Source organism: Leopardus geoffroyi, chromosome E2 (assembly GCF_018350155.1).
Source record: "Leopardus geoffroyi isolate Oge1 chromosome E2, O.geoffroyi_Oge1_pat1.0, whole genome shotgun sequence".
NCBI classification, from domain to species: Eukaryota; Metazoa; Chordata; class Mammalia; order Carnivora; family Felidae; genus Leopardus; species Leopardus geoffroyi.
The window spans coordinates 44020921-44040492 of NC_059335.1; the positions used below are offsets into that span (position 1 = coordinate 44020921).

The 19572-nt window shown below is 40.9% G+C and overlaps 1 protein-coding gene across 7 annotated transcripts in view; it reads left to right on the top strand.

The window, feature by feature from the left end:
* ZFP90 (ZFP90 zinc finger protein) overlaps positions 1–19572 on the top strand; it is a 116303-nt gene extending 96731 nt beyond the window's left edge. For 3 of the 7 annotated variants that reach the window (XM_045443284.1, XM_045443283.1, XM_045443282.1), the window contains 3 exons: positions 11890–12016; positions 12355–12450; positions 15754–19572. In XM_045443284.1, coding sequence (XP_045299240.1) covers positions 11890–12016; positions 12355–12450; positions 15754–17402 — 1872 coding nt within the window. In that variant the 3' untranslated portion in view covers positions 17403–19572. Of the gene's footprint in view, positions 1–11865; positions 12017–12354; positions 12451–15753 lie in introns of all 7 variants that reach the window. The other 4 variants (XM_045443281.1, XM_045443280.1, XM_045443286.1 and 1 more) reach the window with 3 other exon arrangements.

Below are 19572 nucleotides of genomic sequence, written 5' to 3' on the forward strand. Positions count from 1 at the left end.
GTGATCACGTACTACTTGTATTGCAAGACATCACTCGTTTATCAAGTTAAAATTTATTAGAAATGTTTGCTCATCTTGTGGAACACTTGCACAAGTTACTTGCAAGCCAAGGTTTTATTGTAAGTTTTTTTCCCAGGGGTGGTGGAGAGTGGCAGAGGGAAAGAGAGAGAATCTTAAGCAGGCTCCATGCTCAGCCTGAAGCCTGACACAGGGCTCAATCCCTTGACCCTGGGATCATAACCTGAGCCAAAGTCAAGAGTCAGATGCTCAACCGACTGGGCCACCCGAGCACCCCTAAATTTCATATAATTTTTATGAAGAGTTTTATTTTGTTTTATTTACTTATTTAGTTTTTTTTAGATAGAGTGTGAGTGCACAAGTGGTGGGAAAAGGAGAGGGAGACAATCTTAAGCAGGCTCCATACCCTGCACGACCCTGAGATCATGACCAAAGCTGAAATCAAGAGTCAGACCAACTGAGCCACGTAGGTGACCCCTTTATGTTTTTTTAAAAATCAATTTTTTTTTTTAACATGAAAGAGAGGGAGAATGAGAGAGAGAGAGCAGGGTAAAGGAGCAGAAAGAGAGAAAGAATCTTAAGCGAGCTCCAGTGTGGAGCCTGACTCTGGGCTTGATCCCGTGACCCTGGGATCATGACCTGAGCCAAAGTCAAGAGTCAGATATTCAAGTGACTGAGCCACTCAGATGACCCTAAAAATCACTTTCAATGGCGATGTATGGTGATTCCATACAATCACCCAGGTGCCCCTGTTTTATATTGATTTCCATGAGCATACTAAAAATTTTTAACCATTTTCTCAGCATTAGGTTGTTTTCTAAAATTTTTACAATTACAAATAATACTGGGATAAAATTGGTTACAGTGGATAGTTTTTTGTTTTTGTTTTTTTTTGAAAATACAATTAAAAAATTATTTGCAGGGTGCCTGAATGGCTTACTTTCTAGACTCTAGATTTCATCTCAGGTCATGATCTCCCAATTCGTGAGTTTGAGCCTGGAATCAGGCTCCATGTTGTCAGTGCAGAGTCTGCTCGGGATTCTCTCTTTCTCTCTCCCTCTCTCCCTCTCTCCCTCTCTCCCTCTCTCCCTCTCCCCCTCTCCCTCTCCCCCTCTCCCTCTGCCCCTCCCCTGTGTGCATATTCTCCCTAAGTAAATAAAATTTTTTTTTTTATTTTTAAAAAAAAATTTTTTTTCCAACGTTTATTTATTTTTGGGACAGAGAGAGACAGAGCATGAACGAGGGAGGGGCAGAGAGAGAGGGAGACACAGAATCGGAAACAGGCTCCAGGCTCTGAGCCATCAGCCCAGAGCCTGACGCGGGGCTCGAACTCACGGACCGCGAGATCGTGACCTGGCTGAAGTCGGATGCTTAACCGACTGCGCCACCCAGGCGCCCCAATAAAATTTTTTTTAAAAAGTATTTGCATTTGTATTTTTTAAAGGAAATCTTAAAAAAAAAAACAAACCATTTTTTTTTTTTTTTATTATTTATTTTTGACAGAGCACAAACGGGAGGGGCAGTGAAGAGGGAAACAGGATCTATAATGGGTTCCACTTGAAAAGCGGAGAGCCCAACATGGGGCTCAAACCCACAAACTGTGAGATCATGACCTGACCTGAAGTCAGATGCTTAATCAGCGGAGCCACCCAGGCACCCCTGCATCTGTATTCTTAAGTGAAATAGCCCTTAGAGTGAGAAAGATCTACTACAGGTTTTGGTGATATATTTATCCTGAACTTACAGACGCATTCAGATTGCTTATTATCTTTTTCTGCCTTTTGAAAGAATTTACCTATAAAACATTTAGATCTAGGATTTTTAATGGAAAGGATAATTGGGAACAGTTTGCTCTGTTTCTTCCTCAATTATTAAGGTTTTTTTCTGTCAACACTGGTGATTTAAAATTTAAAAATTACCCACTTCATTAAGATTTTTCACATTTCCTAATACCTGCTATATATTTCATGGGTTTGTTTATTCCCTTTAAAGTCATTTATTTTGTTATTGTTTCTTTTTGTTTTAAGATTTTATTTTTAAGTAATCTCTACATCCAATGTGGGGCTAGAACTCACAACCCTGAGATCAAGAGTCACACACTCAACTGATGGAGCTGGCCAGGTGCCCCAGTTGTTTCTTTGATATACTAGATTTCTCAAAACTCTTTCTGTTTGGCTGGTATTTAAGAGGAACCAGCTTTTGAATTTGGCTCTTAATGCTGCTTTTTGTTTTCCAAGAATTTAATTCACCTGATTTTTTTTGGAGCCTCAAAATCTCCTCATTTTCCTTAAGAATGACCCAGACTCTGTATTTGTTCACTCAGCAGTGGAATACCTACTCTGTGCCAGGCAGTGGTTCTTGACTAGGCCCACACTTCATAACTTGTCAGCAGAAGGTACCTGCTTCCTTTGGGGCAGCAGTAGGGCTTCAATGAGGAAATTTAGTGAGAGGGTGCATGTAAATGACCCAAGTTCAGTGCCTGGCCTGTGGTGAATGTTCACTGAATGTTAGCTATTGCTGTTTGATAATGAATCACCTGAGGAGTTTTTTAAAAAATTTTTAGCAGAGGTCTCCATGCATGCATGGGCAGGTTTTGTCACTTGCCCCCATGATTCTGGACGATTCCAACGTGCTTAGTTTTAGAGATACAGAAATGAAAAGGAGTTTGAGAAAATGTTGAGGGAGAACAATGTGAATAAACAACTACAGTACTAGGGGCATCTGGCTGGTTCAGTCAGTAGAGCATACAGATCTTGATCTTGGGGTCATGAGTCCAAGCCCTATTTTGGGGATAGAGATTACTTAATAAAAAATAAAAAAAAGAAAAGCATATTTACTTAAAAAAGCATCAACACAACTACAGTTCTAAAATGGAGATGTGGACCAAATGATGAAGGGGGAGGCAGGGAGCTTTTCCAGAAAAGCTTCATGAGGGAAGGCATCATTGAACTGGTTCTAGAAAAGTGAGTAGGAATTTTTCCTATAGAGCCGAGGGAAGAAAGTACATGGTGGTCAGAATAAGATGTGCAAAGACAAGGAAACTCCAAAGAAAATGATATTATAAGCACAAAGAGTCCATGTAGTAGGAGCACGGGGTGTATGGCAGGAGGCAAAATTTGAGAGAAAGATACAGGCCTGTATCCCTCTAACTTCCCTCTTAGAACCATTTCTGCTGCATCCCAAAGATTTTGGACCATTGTGTTTTCATTTTCATTTGTCTCCATGCATTTCTTTATTTCCTCTTTGATTTCTTGGTTTCATTGGATTGTTTAGCAGCGTGTTATTTAACCTCCATATGTTTGTGTTTCTTCCAGATTTTTTCTTGTGGTTGATTTCTAGTTTCATAGCATTGTGGTTGAAAACGATGCATGGTATGCCTTCATTCTTTTTGAATTTGTTCAGACTTGTTTTGTGGCCTAACATACGATCTGTTCTGGAGAATGTTCCACATATACTTGAGAAGAATATGTATTCTACTCTTTCAGGATGGAATGTTCTGAATATATCTGTTATATCCATCTGGTCCAATGTGTCATTCAAAGCCACTATTGCCTTGTTGATTTTCTGTTTTGATGATCTATCCATTGATGTAAGGGGAGTGTTAAAGTACCCTACTATTTTTGTATTACTCTTGATTATTTCCTTTATGTTTGTTCAAGCTGCTTTATGTATTTGGGTGCTTTCATGTTGGGTGCATAAATATTTATAATTGTTATATCTTGTTGGATTGTCTCCTTTATGATTATATAGTGTCCTTTTTTTTTAAAAATGTTTTTATTTATTTTTGAGACAGACAGAGACAGAGAATGAGCAGGGGAGAGGCAGAGAGAGGGAGAGACACAGAATCTGAAGCAGACTCCAGGCTCTGAGCTGTCAGCACGGAGCCTGACTTGGGGACTGTGAGATCGTGACCTGAGCTGAAGTCGGACGCTCAACTGACTGAGCCACCCAGGCGCCCCTATAGTGTCCTTCTTTGTTTCTTGTTGCAGTCTTTGTTTTAAAGTCTATTTTGTCCAATATAAGTATTGCTACCTCAGCTTTCTTTTCACTTCTATTGGCATGATAGATGCTTTTCCATCCCTTCACTTTCAATCTGCATGTCTTTAGGTCTGAAATGAGTCTCTTATAGGCAGCATATAGATGGGCCTTGCTTTTTATCCATTGTGTTACCCTATATCTTTTGATTGGATCATTTAGTCCATTTACATTCAAAGTAATTATCAATAGGTATGTATTGCATTTCGTTCCTTGTTTTATGGTTGTTTTTGTAGTTCTTCTCTGTTCCTTTCTTCCCTTGTTCTCTTCTCTCAGCTTGCTGGCTTTCTTTAGTGACATACGTGGATTCCTTTCTCTTTATTTTCTGCATATCTGTTACTGGTTTTTGATTTGTAGTTACTATTAGGTTTGTATATAAAATCTTATGCATGTAGCAGTCCATATTAGTAGTCACCAAAGTTTGAACCCATTCTTTACTCCTCTGCCCCCAACACTTTAGGCATATGGTGACGTACTTTATATCCTTTTATTTTGTGACTCTCTTGACTCATTTTTTTGAAGTTTATTTATTTTTGAAAGAGAAAGAGAGTGAGCGCACAAGGTGGGGGAGGGGCAGAGAGAGAGGGAGACACAGAATCTGAGGCTCTGAGGCTCTGAGTTTGTCAGCGCAGAGCCGGACACAGGGCTCGAACCCATGAACCATGAGATCATGACCTGAGCCAAAGTTGGACACTTAACCAACTGAGCCACCCAGGTATCCCTCCCTTGACTCATTTTAGACATATACTGATTTTTACTGCTTTTTGGCTTTCTACTTTTCTTTACTCCGACTTATGGTCCTTCCTTTCCACTCAAAGAGTCCCCTTTAACATTTCTTGTAGGGCTGGTTTAGTGGTCATGAATTCCTTTAACTTTTGTTTCTCTGGAAAACCCTTTACCTCTCCTTCTATTCTGAATGATAGCCTTGCTGGATAGAGTTTTCTTGGCTGCAGATTTTTTTCTTTTAGCTCTTTGAATATATCACGCCAGTCCCCTTCTGGCTTGGAAAGGTTCTGCTGAAAAATCAGCTGATAGCCTTATGGGGTTTCTCTTGTATGTAACTGTTATCTTTTCTTGTGCTGCTTTTAAAATTCTCTCCTCATTACTACTTTTTCCCATTTTACTTATTTAGTTTATTTATTTATTTATTTATTTATTTATTTATTTATTTAAATAAAAGTTTATTTATTTATTTTGAGAGAGAGAGCGGTGTGCACACAAAAGCAGGGGAGAAGGAGAGAAAGAATCCCAAGTGGACTCTGCACAATAGTGCAGAACCTGACACTGGGCTCGAACTCACAAACCCTAAGATCATGACCTGAGCTAAAATCAAGAGTCAGACACTTAACTGAGCCACCCAGGCATCCCTGCCATTTTAATTACTATGTGTCTTTTTGTGGACCTCTTTGGGTTGATTTTTTGAGGGACTCTATGTGCCTCCTGGAACTGGATTTCTGTTTCCTTCCTCAGATTTGGGAAATATTTGGGACGTTTTTGGTTGTTCTTTCTTCAAAAAAAATTTCTGCTCCCTTTTCTCTCCCTTCTCCGTCTAGGATCTCTGTAATGTGAATGTTATTTTGGTTGATGGTGTTGCTGAGTTCCCTAAGTCTGTTTTCATTTATCTTTTTTTTTTTTCTCTCTCTTCCTGTTCAGCTTGATTGCTTTTCATTACTCTGTCCTCCAGGTTGCTGATCCATTCTTCTGCTTTCACTATTCTGTTCTTTATTCTATCTAGTGTATTTTTAATTTCTGTTATTTGAGTTCATCATCTCTGCTTGGTTCTTTTTTATGGTTTCTCTTTGTTAAGGGTCTCATTGAAGTTCTCCACTGTTTTCTTAAGTCCAGTGAGTATCTTTATGACCATTACTTTAAATTCTGTATCAGGCATATTCCTTATCTCCATTTCATTCAGGTCTCTTGCTGTGATTTTGTCTTGTTCTTTCATCTGGAACACATTTCTCTGTCTCCTCATTTTGTCTAATTCTCTGTGACTGTTTCAGTGTTAGGAAAGTCAGCTATGTCTTCTACTCTTTTTTATTTTCTATTTTTATCTTTTTAATTTTTTAAAATATTTATTTTTGTGTGTGAGAGAGAGAGAGAACTAGTGCAAGTGGGGGAGGGGCAGAGAGAGGGGAGACACAGAATCTGAAGCAGGCTCCAAGCTCTGAGCTGTCAGCACAGAGTCCGATGTGGGCTCAAACTCAAGAACTGTGAGATCATGACCAGAGCCAAAGTTGGACGCTTAACTGACTGAGCCACCCAGGTGCCCCTGTCTTCTACTCTTGAAAGTAGTGGCCTTATGAAGAAGAGGTTCTTTAGTGCCCCACAGTGCACTATCCCTTGTTCATCAGAACCTGGCACTTGAGGGGTGTCTCCTGTGTGTGTTTGTGTGCCCCATTGTTGTGGCTAAGCCATGTTTAACCTTCAGTCCAGTTGTCTGGACTTTCTTTGCCTGTTGTGGGAAGAGTTTAGTCGCTCTGTTGTTAGCAGGCCGGTCTGGGGCTGCCTTGAGCTTGAGTTGAGTCATGCCAAGCATTTGTCAGAGCTTTGGTAGTGGTAGCACGGAATTGCAGGGTGCTTTCCTGGTGTTGTGGTGGTGTTCCCTGAGAAGCTTTTGTTGATGGGCGGGGCCTACAGTCAGACCCATTGTCAGCCCCCAGCCCACCGCTGGGGCCACAGTTGGGACTGGTGCGTGTGGTTATTTTCCCCTTTCTCTGGGGTATGAGTAACTTTGGAGTGGTGCTGGCCCCTGTCGGGGCTGTTTGCACGTTACCAGGCTTGTGGCACTGCTTTGGGTGAATCCAGGCTGGGGAGTGGGAGAGGGAAGTGGTGCCCTCCAGCTCTTTTGTTCTTGGAGAAATCTCCCAAAGATCCCTGCTCCTCCAGCACATGCCCTGAGATTAGCGAATAAATCTCCTGTCCCTATACCCCAGGTGTTTTCCAAACTGCTACTTCTATGGTTTATCTCAGTGGGGCTGTTTGTTGTGCTCTTTTTAGGGCAGGCACTCAGTTTCCTGTCACACTGTCTGGCTCTTCCAGAGCCGAACCCACTGATATTTAGTTCTATGTGCTAAGCCCCCACTTATTGTAGCAACTCTCAAAGTTAGGCCCTTCTGGCTTTCAAAGCCAAATGTTATAGGGACTCATCTTCTCAGTGGCAGTCCTGTGTGCCTGGGGTGACTCAGGTGGAGGTCTGCATCTCTCCTCTCCATGCCCACATTGTCACTCCCTCCTGTATACTGTCCCACAGATCGATTTGGCCCTTCACCAGTCTTTGCCCTTCCTACTCTTTTCTACATTTCGCTGTGGAGAGTCTATTCTGCCAGTCTCTGGGTCGTTTTCTGGATTACTTACACAGATGTGGATGTTATCTAGGTATATCCACAGGACGAGGCAAGCCTAAAATCCTCATATTCCACCGTCTGCCCCCAAGAGAGAAAGGTGATTCAATTGGAGAGTGGCTGAGGTGGAGAGCTAGGACAGTCTAGAACAGCACTGTCCAAAAGAAATACAAACTACATATTTAATTTAAAACTTTCTAGTAGTCACGAGGTAGAAAGAAATAGGTGAAATTAATTTTAGTAACACATACTATTTAACCCAATATAACTGAAATATTTCTATATGAATCAATGTTTTAAAATTATTAATGAGGCATTTTATTTATTTCTTTATTTTGGTGCTAAGTCTTTGAAATCCAATGTGTATTTTACACTCGCCACATATCCCAATTTGAATTTGCCACATTACAAGTGTCAGTAATGCGCATGTTTCCGGTGGCTACCATATGAGACAGCATAGATCTAGAAAGTTACTTCCTGGCTTAATGGCATCATGGCAGGGGAGGATTTGAGCAGGATTTGATAAGTGAAGGGGAGGGACTATAGATAGATGTTTTTGAGGCTCTTGGGGATTCCAGGGCGTAAAGGAAAAATGAAAAGTCAAGGATGAGGTCCGGGTTTTCAGTTAGGATGCAATAGATGATGCCCTTAGCCTAAGTAGGGCATCTGTGTGTGTAAAGGCTAACAGTGAATAGTTTCTTCTCTCCAGGCTCAATTGTTAGATATGCTGTTAACCCAGTTTACCAAACTATTATTGGCCTGATATCAGAGAGCACTGAGTACTTGAGTGAAAACCTTGCACTATGTCTTAGCAGATGTAATGTGTTCCAAATTAACTTTGGTTGCAGAGGGAGTCATTTTTATAAATTTGATTGTTTTTACTTACTAGCTGCTGTTCTCTGGTTTTCAGCTTTGCAAAGTTTCTAAGTTACAAAGTTTCCTGAGTTACAATTTGAGCAGATTTCTCCTCCAGAGTTGGCACATGTTAGAGTTGGAGGGCTATCTGTATTTGCAAGTGTTGTCTTGTACAGCTGGAAGTGACCTTTCACCCTTCTGCTCTTAAAACTCCTGTATCTTCAGTTCAGGGAGCCCATGTTATAGATAAGAAGATGGGAGCAGGAGGTCTGTGATTTACCCAAGGGATATTATACGTTATTAATGTGCCACTTTTTACAGGCCCAGGAAATTGAGTCTTCTCAAGTTAGTATATGCTGTTTCTAGTTCTTTGGACCTTTTATGTCAACATGAGGAAGACGAAATACTTGATACTTCATGATAACCTTGTTAATTTTTAAATTCTTTGATTGTAAAAAGGCGTTGCTCTCTCTCTCTCTCTCTCTCTCAAAATAAATAAACTTAAAGAAAGAAGGAATGGGGTGCCTGGGTGGCTCAGTCAGTTGAGCGTGTGACTTTGGCTCAGGTCATGATCTCACTGTTCGTGAGTTCGAGCCCTGCATCGGGCTCTGTGCTGACAGCTCAGAGCCTGGAGCCTACTTCATATTCTGTGTCTCTCTCCCTCTCTGCCTCTCCCCTGCTCACACTCTGTCTCTCTCTCAAAAATGAATAAATGTTAAAAAAAATTTTTTTTTATTTTTTAAAATAAAAGAAAGAAAGAGGGAAAAGAAAGAAGAAAAGGAAAAGAGGGGAAGGGGAAGGGAGGGACCTGGGGGCTCCTGGCTGGCTCAGTCAGAAGGAGCATGTGACTCTTGATCTCAGGGTCATGAGTTTGAGCCCTATACTGGGTGTAGAGATTAACTAAGTAAGTAAGTAACTGTAAATAAATAAGGGGGACCAGTTGAGCAAAGGAGTCCAGGTTGGCTGATAACCACCTGTTACTAACTAGAGCAGGCTGTATGTTTACAGGACAGAGTAGGCAGTGGGGAGAAGGTGTTACTTCTCACAACCTAACTTATAATTAGGTTGGCTTGCCTTGATCCAACCCCTTTTTCCTTGCTGCCCATGCCCGTCTCAAGCCCAGCCTCCCCTTTCAAGCTTGGTAATCCCTGGATTGGATTCCCACTTACTTCACGTGTCCAAATGGTACTTCTGCCTCTTCAGGTTCAGTACATTGCCTGCCTTGAAGCTTCTCTCCCTTTCCCAATTTTTCCTGCTCTGAACGCCTGTGGTACCTCACTATGTATCATCTCATATTGTGCTCTAATAAATAGCACATTTTAAAATAAACTGGAATGTATTCAAGGACTGCAGTGTTTTTCATTTGCATTTTTTTTTTCCTGCCATAGTGCATCTGGTAAAGCCAGGTGCCTAGTAAATATTGAGTATCATCTTACCTGGCCCATTCAGATCCCTGATCTCAGTCAGAAAAGTTTCGTGTTGCAGCACTTCCTTGTTCCCTCGGGGACCCAGCTGCAGTGTTGAGCCAGAATACGATACAGATGAGTGAGTGGTATGTGTGGATGTGGTCATGTTCCTCACTCAGTAAAAGTGGCCACTCCTGTCTTCTGTAAAGTTCAAATCTCTGTCAGGAAACCAGAGTTTAGTATGAATCGGGCACTTGCTGGACACTGGTGTTTTCAAGTTAAAGAAAAAAAAAAGAGAGTCTCTGCCCTCATAATGCTCATGATCTAACTAGGAAAACAAGTATTAAATGGATTATTAGATTTATTTGAATAATTGTGGATATACAAAATGCTTAAAGCACATAATAAGAGGATTGGCCCTCCAGTAGGGGATCAGAAGACTTCACTGAAGATCTTTTAACCAGCACCTGAAATATGAAACAGAATTAGCAAAGAAAAGACAGGTGGGAAGGTGGGGAGAGAATGGTACCCTCCAGGAAATTGAAAGAACTCCAGTTCAGCTGTAGCTAAGCGCAGCGGGGGGGCGGGGAGGATACAAAGTAAGGCTGAAACTTCCTTCACTGCTGTAGTCAGCTCTGCTTTCAAAGTCTTTTCACACTAATTGTCTTTACCATGTTTTACTATATAGACTTTTTTGAAGTCTAACCAGGACCAGAGGAAATATTTTAGGTAGGGCATGGTGACATGGTTTAACAAGGCCTAGTAAGTCAAGACTATAATCAGTCCCTGAGTATCGGATTGAAGGGATCTCAGCCAGCACAGCTTCAGTGGGGTAGTGAGGAAGAAATGATTGGAGGGGGTAAGAAGCAGGAAAGGACCTGTGACCCAGCAATTCCAATTCTTACTAGCTATATTTATGCAAAGGAGTTATTGTAGTGATGTTTGTAGTAGCAAAATACTGAAAATAATCCAAATGTCTACTAACAGGGACTGTTCCATTTATTCATTCGCCAAGCTTTTTAAAAAATTTTTTTTCACATTTATTTATTTTTGAGAGACAGAGAGACAGAGCATGAGCAGGGGAGGGTCAGAGAGAGAAGGAGACACATAATCTGAAGCATGCTCCAGGCTCTGAGCTGTCAGCACAGAGCCCAATGCGGGGCTCGAACCCACGAACTGTGAGATCATGACCTGACTCGAAGTCAGACGCCCAACCGACTGAGCCACCCAGGCGCCCCTCACCAAACATTTTTTTAAGCGTCCACTCTGTGTTGGGTATAAAACCAATCAAGATAGATCAAGTCCCTGTTCCTGTGGAGCTCATGGTGGAGGAGACAGTGAAGCTAACAAGTTAGCTAATCGCAGATTATTGTTAGAAGTACAAGTACTTTTTACCTGAATGTGTTTGGTTCCTGAGTGCAGGTGGCAGGGATTTGGCCATGAGAGATAGCTGTGCTTGGGGAGAGATTAATGTGGTAATGTGATGGAGAATAAATTGGAGGGTGCTATGACAGCTTTTCTGAGGGGCCTGTGCTGAAGATGAGACTGAATAACTAGTAACTAGTTGTCAACCACATGGAGATCCTAGGGGAAGAGGGAGAAACAAGCATAAAGGCCCAGGGTAGAAACAAGCTTGATGTGTTCAGGGATCAGCAAGGTGAGCCTGGCCAGAGCCCAGTAAGTGGTGGGGATATCTGGATCTTCTCCACAGTAGCATGGAGTGCTGTTGGTTGTAATCAAGAATATGTTATGATACTTGCATGTGGAGTACTATGAAGCAATTCAAAGGGATTTGAATCAAAGGGATGAAGCAGTTCAAAGCAATACCCAACTGTTAAACAGTCATTATTTCTGGGGAGCATGGTGGGATTGGTGATGCAGGTAAAGGAGGGCTGTTGTTTTTACTCCCCGCTGTATTTGGATTTTCTAACAAAGGAAGTGCATGGGCAGTGAGGAATTGGTGATTGTATGACAAGGCTTGGCTTTGCAGGAAAACAAGACAGCTAATAGGGATATGGGATTGCAGGACATACTGCCCCTCATGACTTTCCTGCCTGCCATACTGGATCCTTTACAAAATTACATAAACATCTAGTATGTTTAACCCAACATTGCCCCCACAGGATATCAAATGTGTGATCACTGTTCCTGATGACCCTACAGTATATTCCCAGTATTGCCATGGGAACATTTTTGATGTTGATCCCTAGTTGAGCAGGAATGTGATCCTACAGGAATCCGTGACATTTAAAGATGTGGCTGTGGACTTCACCCAGGAAGAATGGCACCACGTGGACCCTGCTCAGAGGCGCTTGTACAGGGATGTGATGCTGGAGAACTATAGCCACCTGGTTTCTCTTGGTAAGGACCAATTCAGTATCTTGCCTACTGGCAGGTCTTTCCTCTCTCATTTGCTAAGGTTGTGGGGCTCGTAGATCGGGTGGCTGTGAGGAGGATGTTCACCATTAGAGCTTGTTCTCCCTTTTGGGACTCAGCTTTACAGTTTTCTGAGACTGTTCTTTAAGTGAAGTTTTTTCTTTTGCATAACTGGAAATAGGTCATTTGATTGCATGACTCCTCAAGTTGCACCTTTTTTTTCCTTCAGAGTTCCTGACGATCAAGGACTAGTACTGACTTATAGGAGGGGTCTTTGTCCACTTGCACAAACAACCAAATCTTGTGTATTTACCCATGAGCAGGATATCAAGTTTCCAAGCCAGAGGTGATCTTCAAATTGGAACAAGGAGAAGAGCCATGGATATCAGAGGGAGAAATCCAAAGACCTTTCTGTCCAGGTAAACGAGGGGGAGTCAGGCATGCAGGAATCAATACAGACAGTGGCACAGCTGAGGGAGGGGGGAAGCACCTTCAAATTGGTACCTTGGGAGCTTCTACACCTGCAGGAGACTGCACCATCTCCTGGATGACACTTCTCTCTGTCTCCCTTCTCCAATAGGGTGTTCCTGCTGCTGGCAGGCATTAGAGGGAAACGTGCCTCTTTGTCCTACACAGAATACCATTTCTCCCTATACTGTCATCCTATTGCTGGATTATCTTCTCCTCAGGTGTCCTCAGTCTCTCATTATTAGCGATACCTTTTCTTACTCATTCAGACTTTAATTGAACTCCCGTCTTCTTTAGTCTTGCGGCTTTTACTGTCACTGGCCCCAGACTTGTAGGAAATACTCACAGCTTTGATTCTCTGCCTTTTCATAACCTCCGTCAGACTTCTCTCCCTGACTGTACTCCTACAAAACCTGTCTAGGGAGTAGTACCATCTTCTTTCCATCATGCCTTTATGCCAGTTTGCTTCATTGCCTCTCCCTGCAGTTCCTGGAATATCATCCTCGCCTGGTATCCTGGCTTGCTAAGTATTTCTTGGCTTTAGGTCTTTGACTGCCGTAAGGAGTTTGCAAATCTGCCTTAAGGAGTCTGCTCTCCAACTTCTTCCCCTTTCTTTGTTACCACCTTAAAAGGGCACCTGCCTTCTGGTAGTTACAGCTCTTGAATCTCTACTGTGGACTCAGAAGTCATCCTTACTTCTACCCTGGTCACCTTTTTCCCTTCTCACAGGACCTCTCCATGTAGAAGTCCCATGCAATTAAATACCTAACGTCTGAATCATCTTTCATCCCCAGCCAGCACATTTTGCTACTTTGCCCATTAGAAACCACTGGGTTTCTAATCCCTCAGGCCAGACACCCCAGTCAGTTTAGTGTTTTCCTGCAATTCAGGTTATTTTCCTCCTAAACCAGGCCCTGGGTGGAGATTACTAGAATTCCCAGTTGAAGTTGCTCACCCTTGTGTTTTCTTTTATAACCCATATTGGATTTTTTTAATCTTAGCTTTTTTGAGATATGATTTACATACCATAAAATTGACCTTTTTAAAGTTTACAATGTAATGGTTTTTCAGATATTTACTGAGTTGTGCATCCTTCACCATTATCTAACTACAGAACATTTTCAGCACCCGAAAAGAAACCCTATACCCACTAGCAAGCACTCTCCATTCCCCGCTACCCCTGCACCCATTAATCTTTTTCTCTCAATGGATTACCATTTCTGGGTATTTTATGTAAATGGAATTGTATAATATGTAGCCTTTTGTGACTGGCTTCTTTCACTTAGTGTAATATTTTCATGGTTCATTCATGTTGTAGCATGTTTTAGTACCTCCTTACTTTGTATTGCTGAATAATATGCCATTGTATGGACATACCATGTTTTGTTTCTCTACTCATCACTGGGTGGACCATATTGGATTTTAACGTTTTATCTTCATAAACCACCCGCCTTTGACAAGCTCTTGCAGTCACTCCCTGTAGCTCATTATAGGAAATAGAAACTCCCACTCATTTTAAAGGTCCCCTGTCATACCTTCCAGTATTCTCTTTTTGTTCCCACTAAAACAAGCTTCACTTGGGTTGAACTTCTTTTTAATGTTTTCTGTAAGTAGTGTACACTTTCCCTCATTGGATAATGCTTTCTCCCTATCCAAAGCTATATATTATGTTCAAGGTGTCTATCCATAAACATAATATATACTAATAGGTGTATTTTTTCCTTCCCTGATCACAAGTACCATTTATATCATCTTTACTACACAAACTCAGATTTAAAAATATACCATCTGATGGTTTTCCTTTTTTGTCAGATGATTAAGTCTTATTTCTAAGATTTCAAATGCATGGAGAAAGAAACTGGTATATGTCTATGTATTCTGTCTGTGTTGCAGAGCACATAGAAGGCAGTCAGGAATTACTTGATTGTTTTGGAATATGGTTGGGGAGAGAACTTTCTCATTCATTCATATCAACAAGCATTTCTTGAATGTCTCTCTGAGAAGTATTCTAAAAGAAATTCAAAGCATTTTCCGTCCTTGGGAAATTAGAATTGAATGTTATTTCAGGGTAAGGAATTTGGGGGGTGAGGGTCCCTTGTTGTTGGTTTTTTTTCCCTCCTAACATTTTACTGTGAATATTTTCAAACGTGTGGAAAGTTAAAAAAAATTAATACAGTGAACACTGTATACCTACCACCAAGATTCTATAGTTGTTAACATTTTATTATATTTGCTTTATTACATACTCTTCACCTGTCTATCAGTCTGTCTTTTTGATGCATTTCCAACTACGTTGCCGGCACGAGTACATTTCACTTCTGCATACTTCATATGTATCATTAACCAGAATTCAGTATTTATGTTTTTTTGTTAAGAAAAATGTACATACAATAAGATACACAACTCTTCTAAGTACCATCCAGTTGACTTTGACAAATGCATTCACCCATCTAATCCAAATTCGTTTTGATATGGAACATTTCCATCATTCCAGAACCCTTCTTCCCCTTAGTTTTTAAAAGTTACCATTCTTAGAACCTGGAAACTAATTAATTATCTGCTACTAGTATTCTGAGGTTAAACATGGGTTTAGAGATCAACTTATTAGGCAGAGTAAAATCCTTTTTGGTCAAGAGAGGTGAATAGTATGGAACCAGAACTCAGACTAAAAACCACAGCCCTAATGGTAAAGGCAAGGATGATTTGCCTCCAGAAATATTATTTTATTTCAGCTTGTGAAGTATAGCCATTGATCTCCAAGTATATCAAAGAATGATTTCAGTTACATCAGTGGCTGCAGATCTTCTCAGCAGGATTTAAAGATTTGGAGCCTCAGAGGTAACTTTTAAAGAAATTGTGAAATGGCTGTATTAGGAAGACAGATTTGGGGATAATTTGTAGAATGGACAAGAAGCATGGAGAGCAGATAGGATCTTGCAAGACATACCATGATTTTATTCCAGTAGTATCTGTGCCCAACATTCTCATGCTCACTTATTCCCTTACTTCGTAACCAGCCCTCCTAGGTGGGCTTCCTCATTCTACACTTGCCATGCACTCTGGCTCTGCAACCTGCACTGTCGCTTCTCTTTACTCTTCCTTTTCTTCATTTTGGCTCTTCTCTCCAAACTCCTGGATTAATTTCAAGACGGAATCATGAATAGTTTTTATCTCTTTCATTTCCCTCTTCCTACTGTAGCAGTTTGTTTCAATAGGAGGGAATAGGGGACTTTTGCACTTTGGATTTCTTTCAGACTGGAAGACCAGGCCTGAAGGCAAATCATCACGTCTACAGCAGAGTGTATCTGAAGGATCCCGTAGTGCAGATGGCCTTTCACGTGCCACATTCGAAAACACTTGGGATGTTAGTAGCCAGTTAGAAAGACACCAGGAAAACTGGAAAAGATATCTGGGGTCAGATGCATCCACCCAGAAGAAAACAATCACACCAGAGGAAAATTTTCAGCAAAATAAATTTGGTGAAAACCCCAGATTGAACACAGTTCTGGTTACACAACTGAATGTTCCTTCAAGGCCTAGTGAATGTGATACACTTGGAAGCAATTTGGGACAGAATTCAGATATAATTAATCAGAGTAATATCCTTGCAAAAAAGAAACCTTATAAATGTGATAAATGTAGAAAAGCCTTTATTCATAGATCATCACTTACTAAACACGAGAAAACTCATAAAGGAGAGGGAGCTTGCCCCAATGGTACAGATCAGGGAATTTATCCTGGAAAGAAACACCATGAATGTACTGACTGTGGAAAAACCTTCCTCTGGAAGACACAACTTACTGAGCATCAGAGAATTCACACTGGGGAGAAGCCCTTCGAATGTAATGTGTGTGGGAAGGCCTTCAGGCATAGCTCATCGCTTGGCCAGCATGAGAACGCTCATACCGGAGAGAAACCTTATCAGTGTAGTCTCTGTGGGAAAGCCTTCCAGCGCAGCTCCTCCCTTGTTCAACACCAGAGAATTCACACTGGAGAGAAACCCTATCGATGCAATTTATGTGGGAGATCTTTTAGGCATGGCACATCCCTCACTCAACATGAGGTGACACATAGTGGAGAGAAACCCTTCCAATGTAAGGAGTGTGGGAAAGCCTTTAGTAGATGTTCTTCTCTTGTCCAGCATGAAAGGACTCATACAGGAGAGAAACCTTTTGAATGTAGCATATGTGGGAGGGCTTTTGGTCAGAGCCCGTCCCTTTATAAGCATATGAGGATTCATAAGAGAGGCAAACCTTACCAAAGCAATAACTACAGTGTAGATTTCAAGCACAGCTCATCTCTTACTCAAGATGAAAGCACTGTCAATGAAGTGAAATCCTATCATTGTAATGATTGTGGGGAAGACTTCAGTCACATCACTGACTTTACTGATCATCAGAGGATCCATACCGTACAGAACCCCTATGAATGTGAGCAGAACTTTAATCAACAACCTGTTTCTCATCCTGGAGAGAAACCCTATCAGTGTAATGTATGTGGAAAAGCTTTCAAAAGGAGTACAAGCTTCATAGAACATCACAGAATTCATACTGGAGAAAAACCCTATGAATGTAATGAATGTGGAGAAGCCTTTAGTCGACGTTCATCACTTACTCAACATGAGAGGACCCACACTGGAGAGAAACCCTATGAATGTATTGACTGTGGGAAAGCCTTCAGTCAAAGTTCATCCCTAATTCAGCATGAGAGAACTCATACTGGAGAAAAACCCTATGAATGTAATGAATGTGGGCGAGCCTTTCGAAAGAAAACCAATCTGCATGATCATCAGAGAATTCATACTGGAGAAAAACCCTATGCTTGTAAGGAATGCGGGAAAAACTTCAGTAGAAGCTCAGCGCTAACTAAACATCAGAGAATTCATACACGAAATAAACTGTAGAAACCCGGAAATTAAGGAAGGTGCAGAAAATTTTAGCTAAAGTATTGTTCATATTCAGTATCAGAAGATTCTTAATGGAGAGGAAGCTTGAGAATGTAATGAATTTGTGTGTGTGTGTGTGCACGCACGCGTGTGCATGTGTGTGGTGTGAGAAGAAAGCTCTATGCTAGTAGACCATGTTTTTTAATAAATAGAAGCTACATTCTCAAATCTGATTACAGACTTTTGTAAAACCAACTACAAACATCATATATAACCAGTTGGAAATGATATGCCTATGTATTGGACTTTATAAAGCTTTTAAATACAGTTATGCAGGAGATCATCAACTTAGAACAGTTTGACTTGTCACTCTGTTTACAGCCTTTTTTAATAAATAAAACTCCTGCAGTAATGACCAAAACTTACTTTTAAAATTGCTTGACAACTGCATTCATCTGCAGCTTTTAAGTTAATTCACCATGGAAACCAATTCCACCCCCAGGAATTCATCATTCAAAGGATGAGATCAACTGTTTCAACCACTTCGTTGTACAGATGAAGAAACCAAAAGCCAAAGATGTGAAGTGGTTTGCACCGTGTGATAGAGCTTATGATGGCAAAGCTGGGTGGAGAATGCAGATCTCCTGGATCTTTTGCCCTTTCCAAAAAAAAAAAAAAAAAAGATTCTTTTGCCTGGATCTTTCAGTGGTCTGTCCACTGAAAAGGTATTTTGGAATTCAGAGGGCTTTGAAGTAAATTTTGAAATAAATCAGATGCACAAACATTTGATGAGCACTCAAGTTGGATACTTTGGGAATTCATAAAAGCATAAGAGATAACAAAATACATGCACATTTGTTACAGGCCTATTTTAAACAACTTGTTGGGGGCTTACATACCAAAATGTTAACAAAAGCTGTGAATAGTTCAACTACTAGTGACTTTTTGCCTTTTCCCAAGTGTAATATTTATACTTTAAACTAACATGTCAGTTTCATAAACCTATTAAATTTTCTTATTGTGTTTTTTATGACACTCCCATGAAAAATCACTGCTCCAAGCTTCCTATATTGGATCAAATGGGAAAACAACACAAGACTAACAGGGAAAATTTTCTCCAAATTAATTTTACTGTGGAGAAGTATAAATGTAATTACCCATTGTCATAAAATTTGTCTTTAAATCAGTTTAGGGAATCCATGTAATGACCTTTACTTTTTTTAGTTCAGTGCTGCTCTTCTGTCCGTAAAGCCTAAGTTAAGCTTCCATAGCCCACTCCAATCCCTAATGTTCTCTGATGCCTCCCATGGGCTGTCCCAAAGGAATTTCCTAAACCTTTGTTTGTTCATGGTGCCAACAGTGGAGAGAAATTTGGAAGCAAGTGTGCACTTTGACCCCTTTCACACAAGAGCCTCTCCCCCTTTAAGATAATAAAAATTTCCCACTCTGATGAATCATGAGATGGGAGTTATATGGGTAGTGGCGATGGTAAGCCTTCCTTACTGCCTTCTTTGCATGCCAGGTAGCAGGATCCATCATCCTTGTCTCATCCTGGACCACATGAGGTAGCTCCCAATGATTCTTCATAATTCTTTGCAGGAAAAATGTGCGTGGGGGCTGAAATGGGTGGTGTCCAGCCCAGTAAGTGGAACAAGATGAGAATCTGCTCTTCCAAGACATTAACTGTTCAAAAACACCTTGTTTGTGATGTTCCATACTTAAACACACACACACAGTGCCAAGACCACGTGTTGTCTGATACGTAGTTTGACAATGGGTAATTCTACATAGACCCTCCACTACTGAGTGGCTACCATTCTTATCAGGAGCTTATTTGCTGCCGATTGGGGATCCTCATAGAGGACTGTTTGCAAGAATGACATAAATTGTAACCAGTTGAGTGCTATCCTACCTTTATGAAAGTTTATAAAGACTTGGTTCCAGAAGACTCAAAGAAAACCACTGGTTTGTGTGTGGAGCTTGGCCTAGATCAACCAGTGTCAGCACATCTTCATTCATAGTGAAGGAGCCCAGAATGTTCATGGTATGCGTGGTTGATTGAGCAGAGGATTCTCTAGTTCCAGCAACCAGGCACCATGCACTTACGAACACCCAACTTTTTAGGCCACATGAAATGCATCCTTGTAACATCATTGTATTATTTCAATAAATAGCCTTCTTAGTTGAA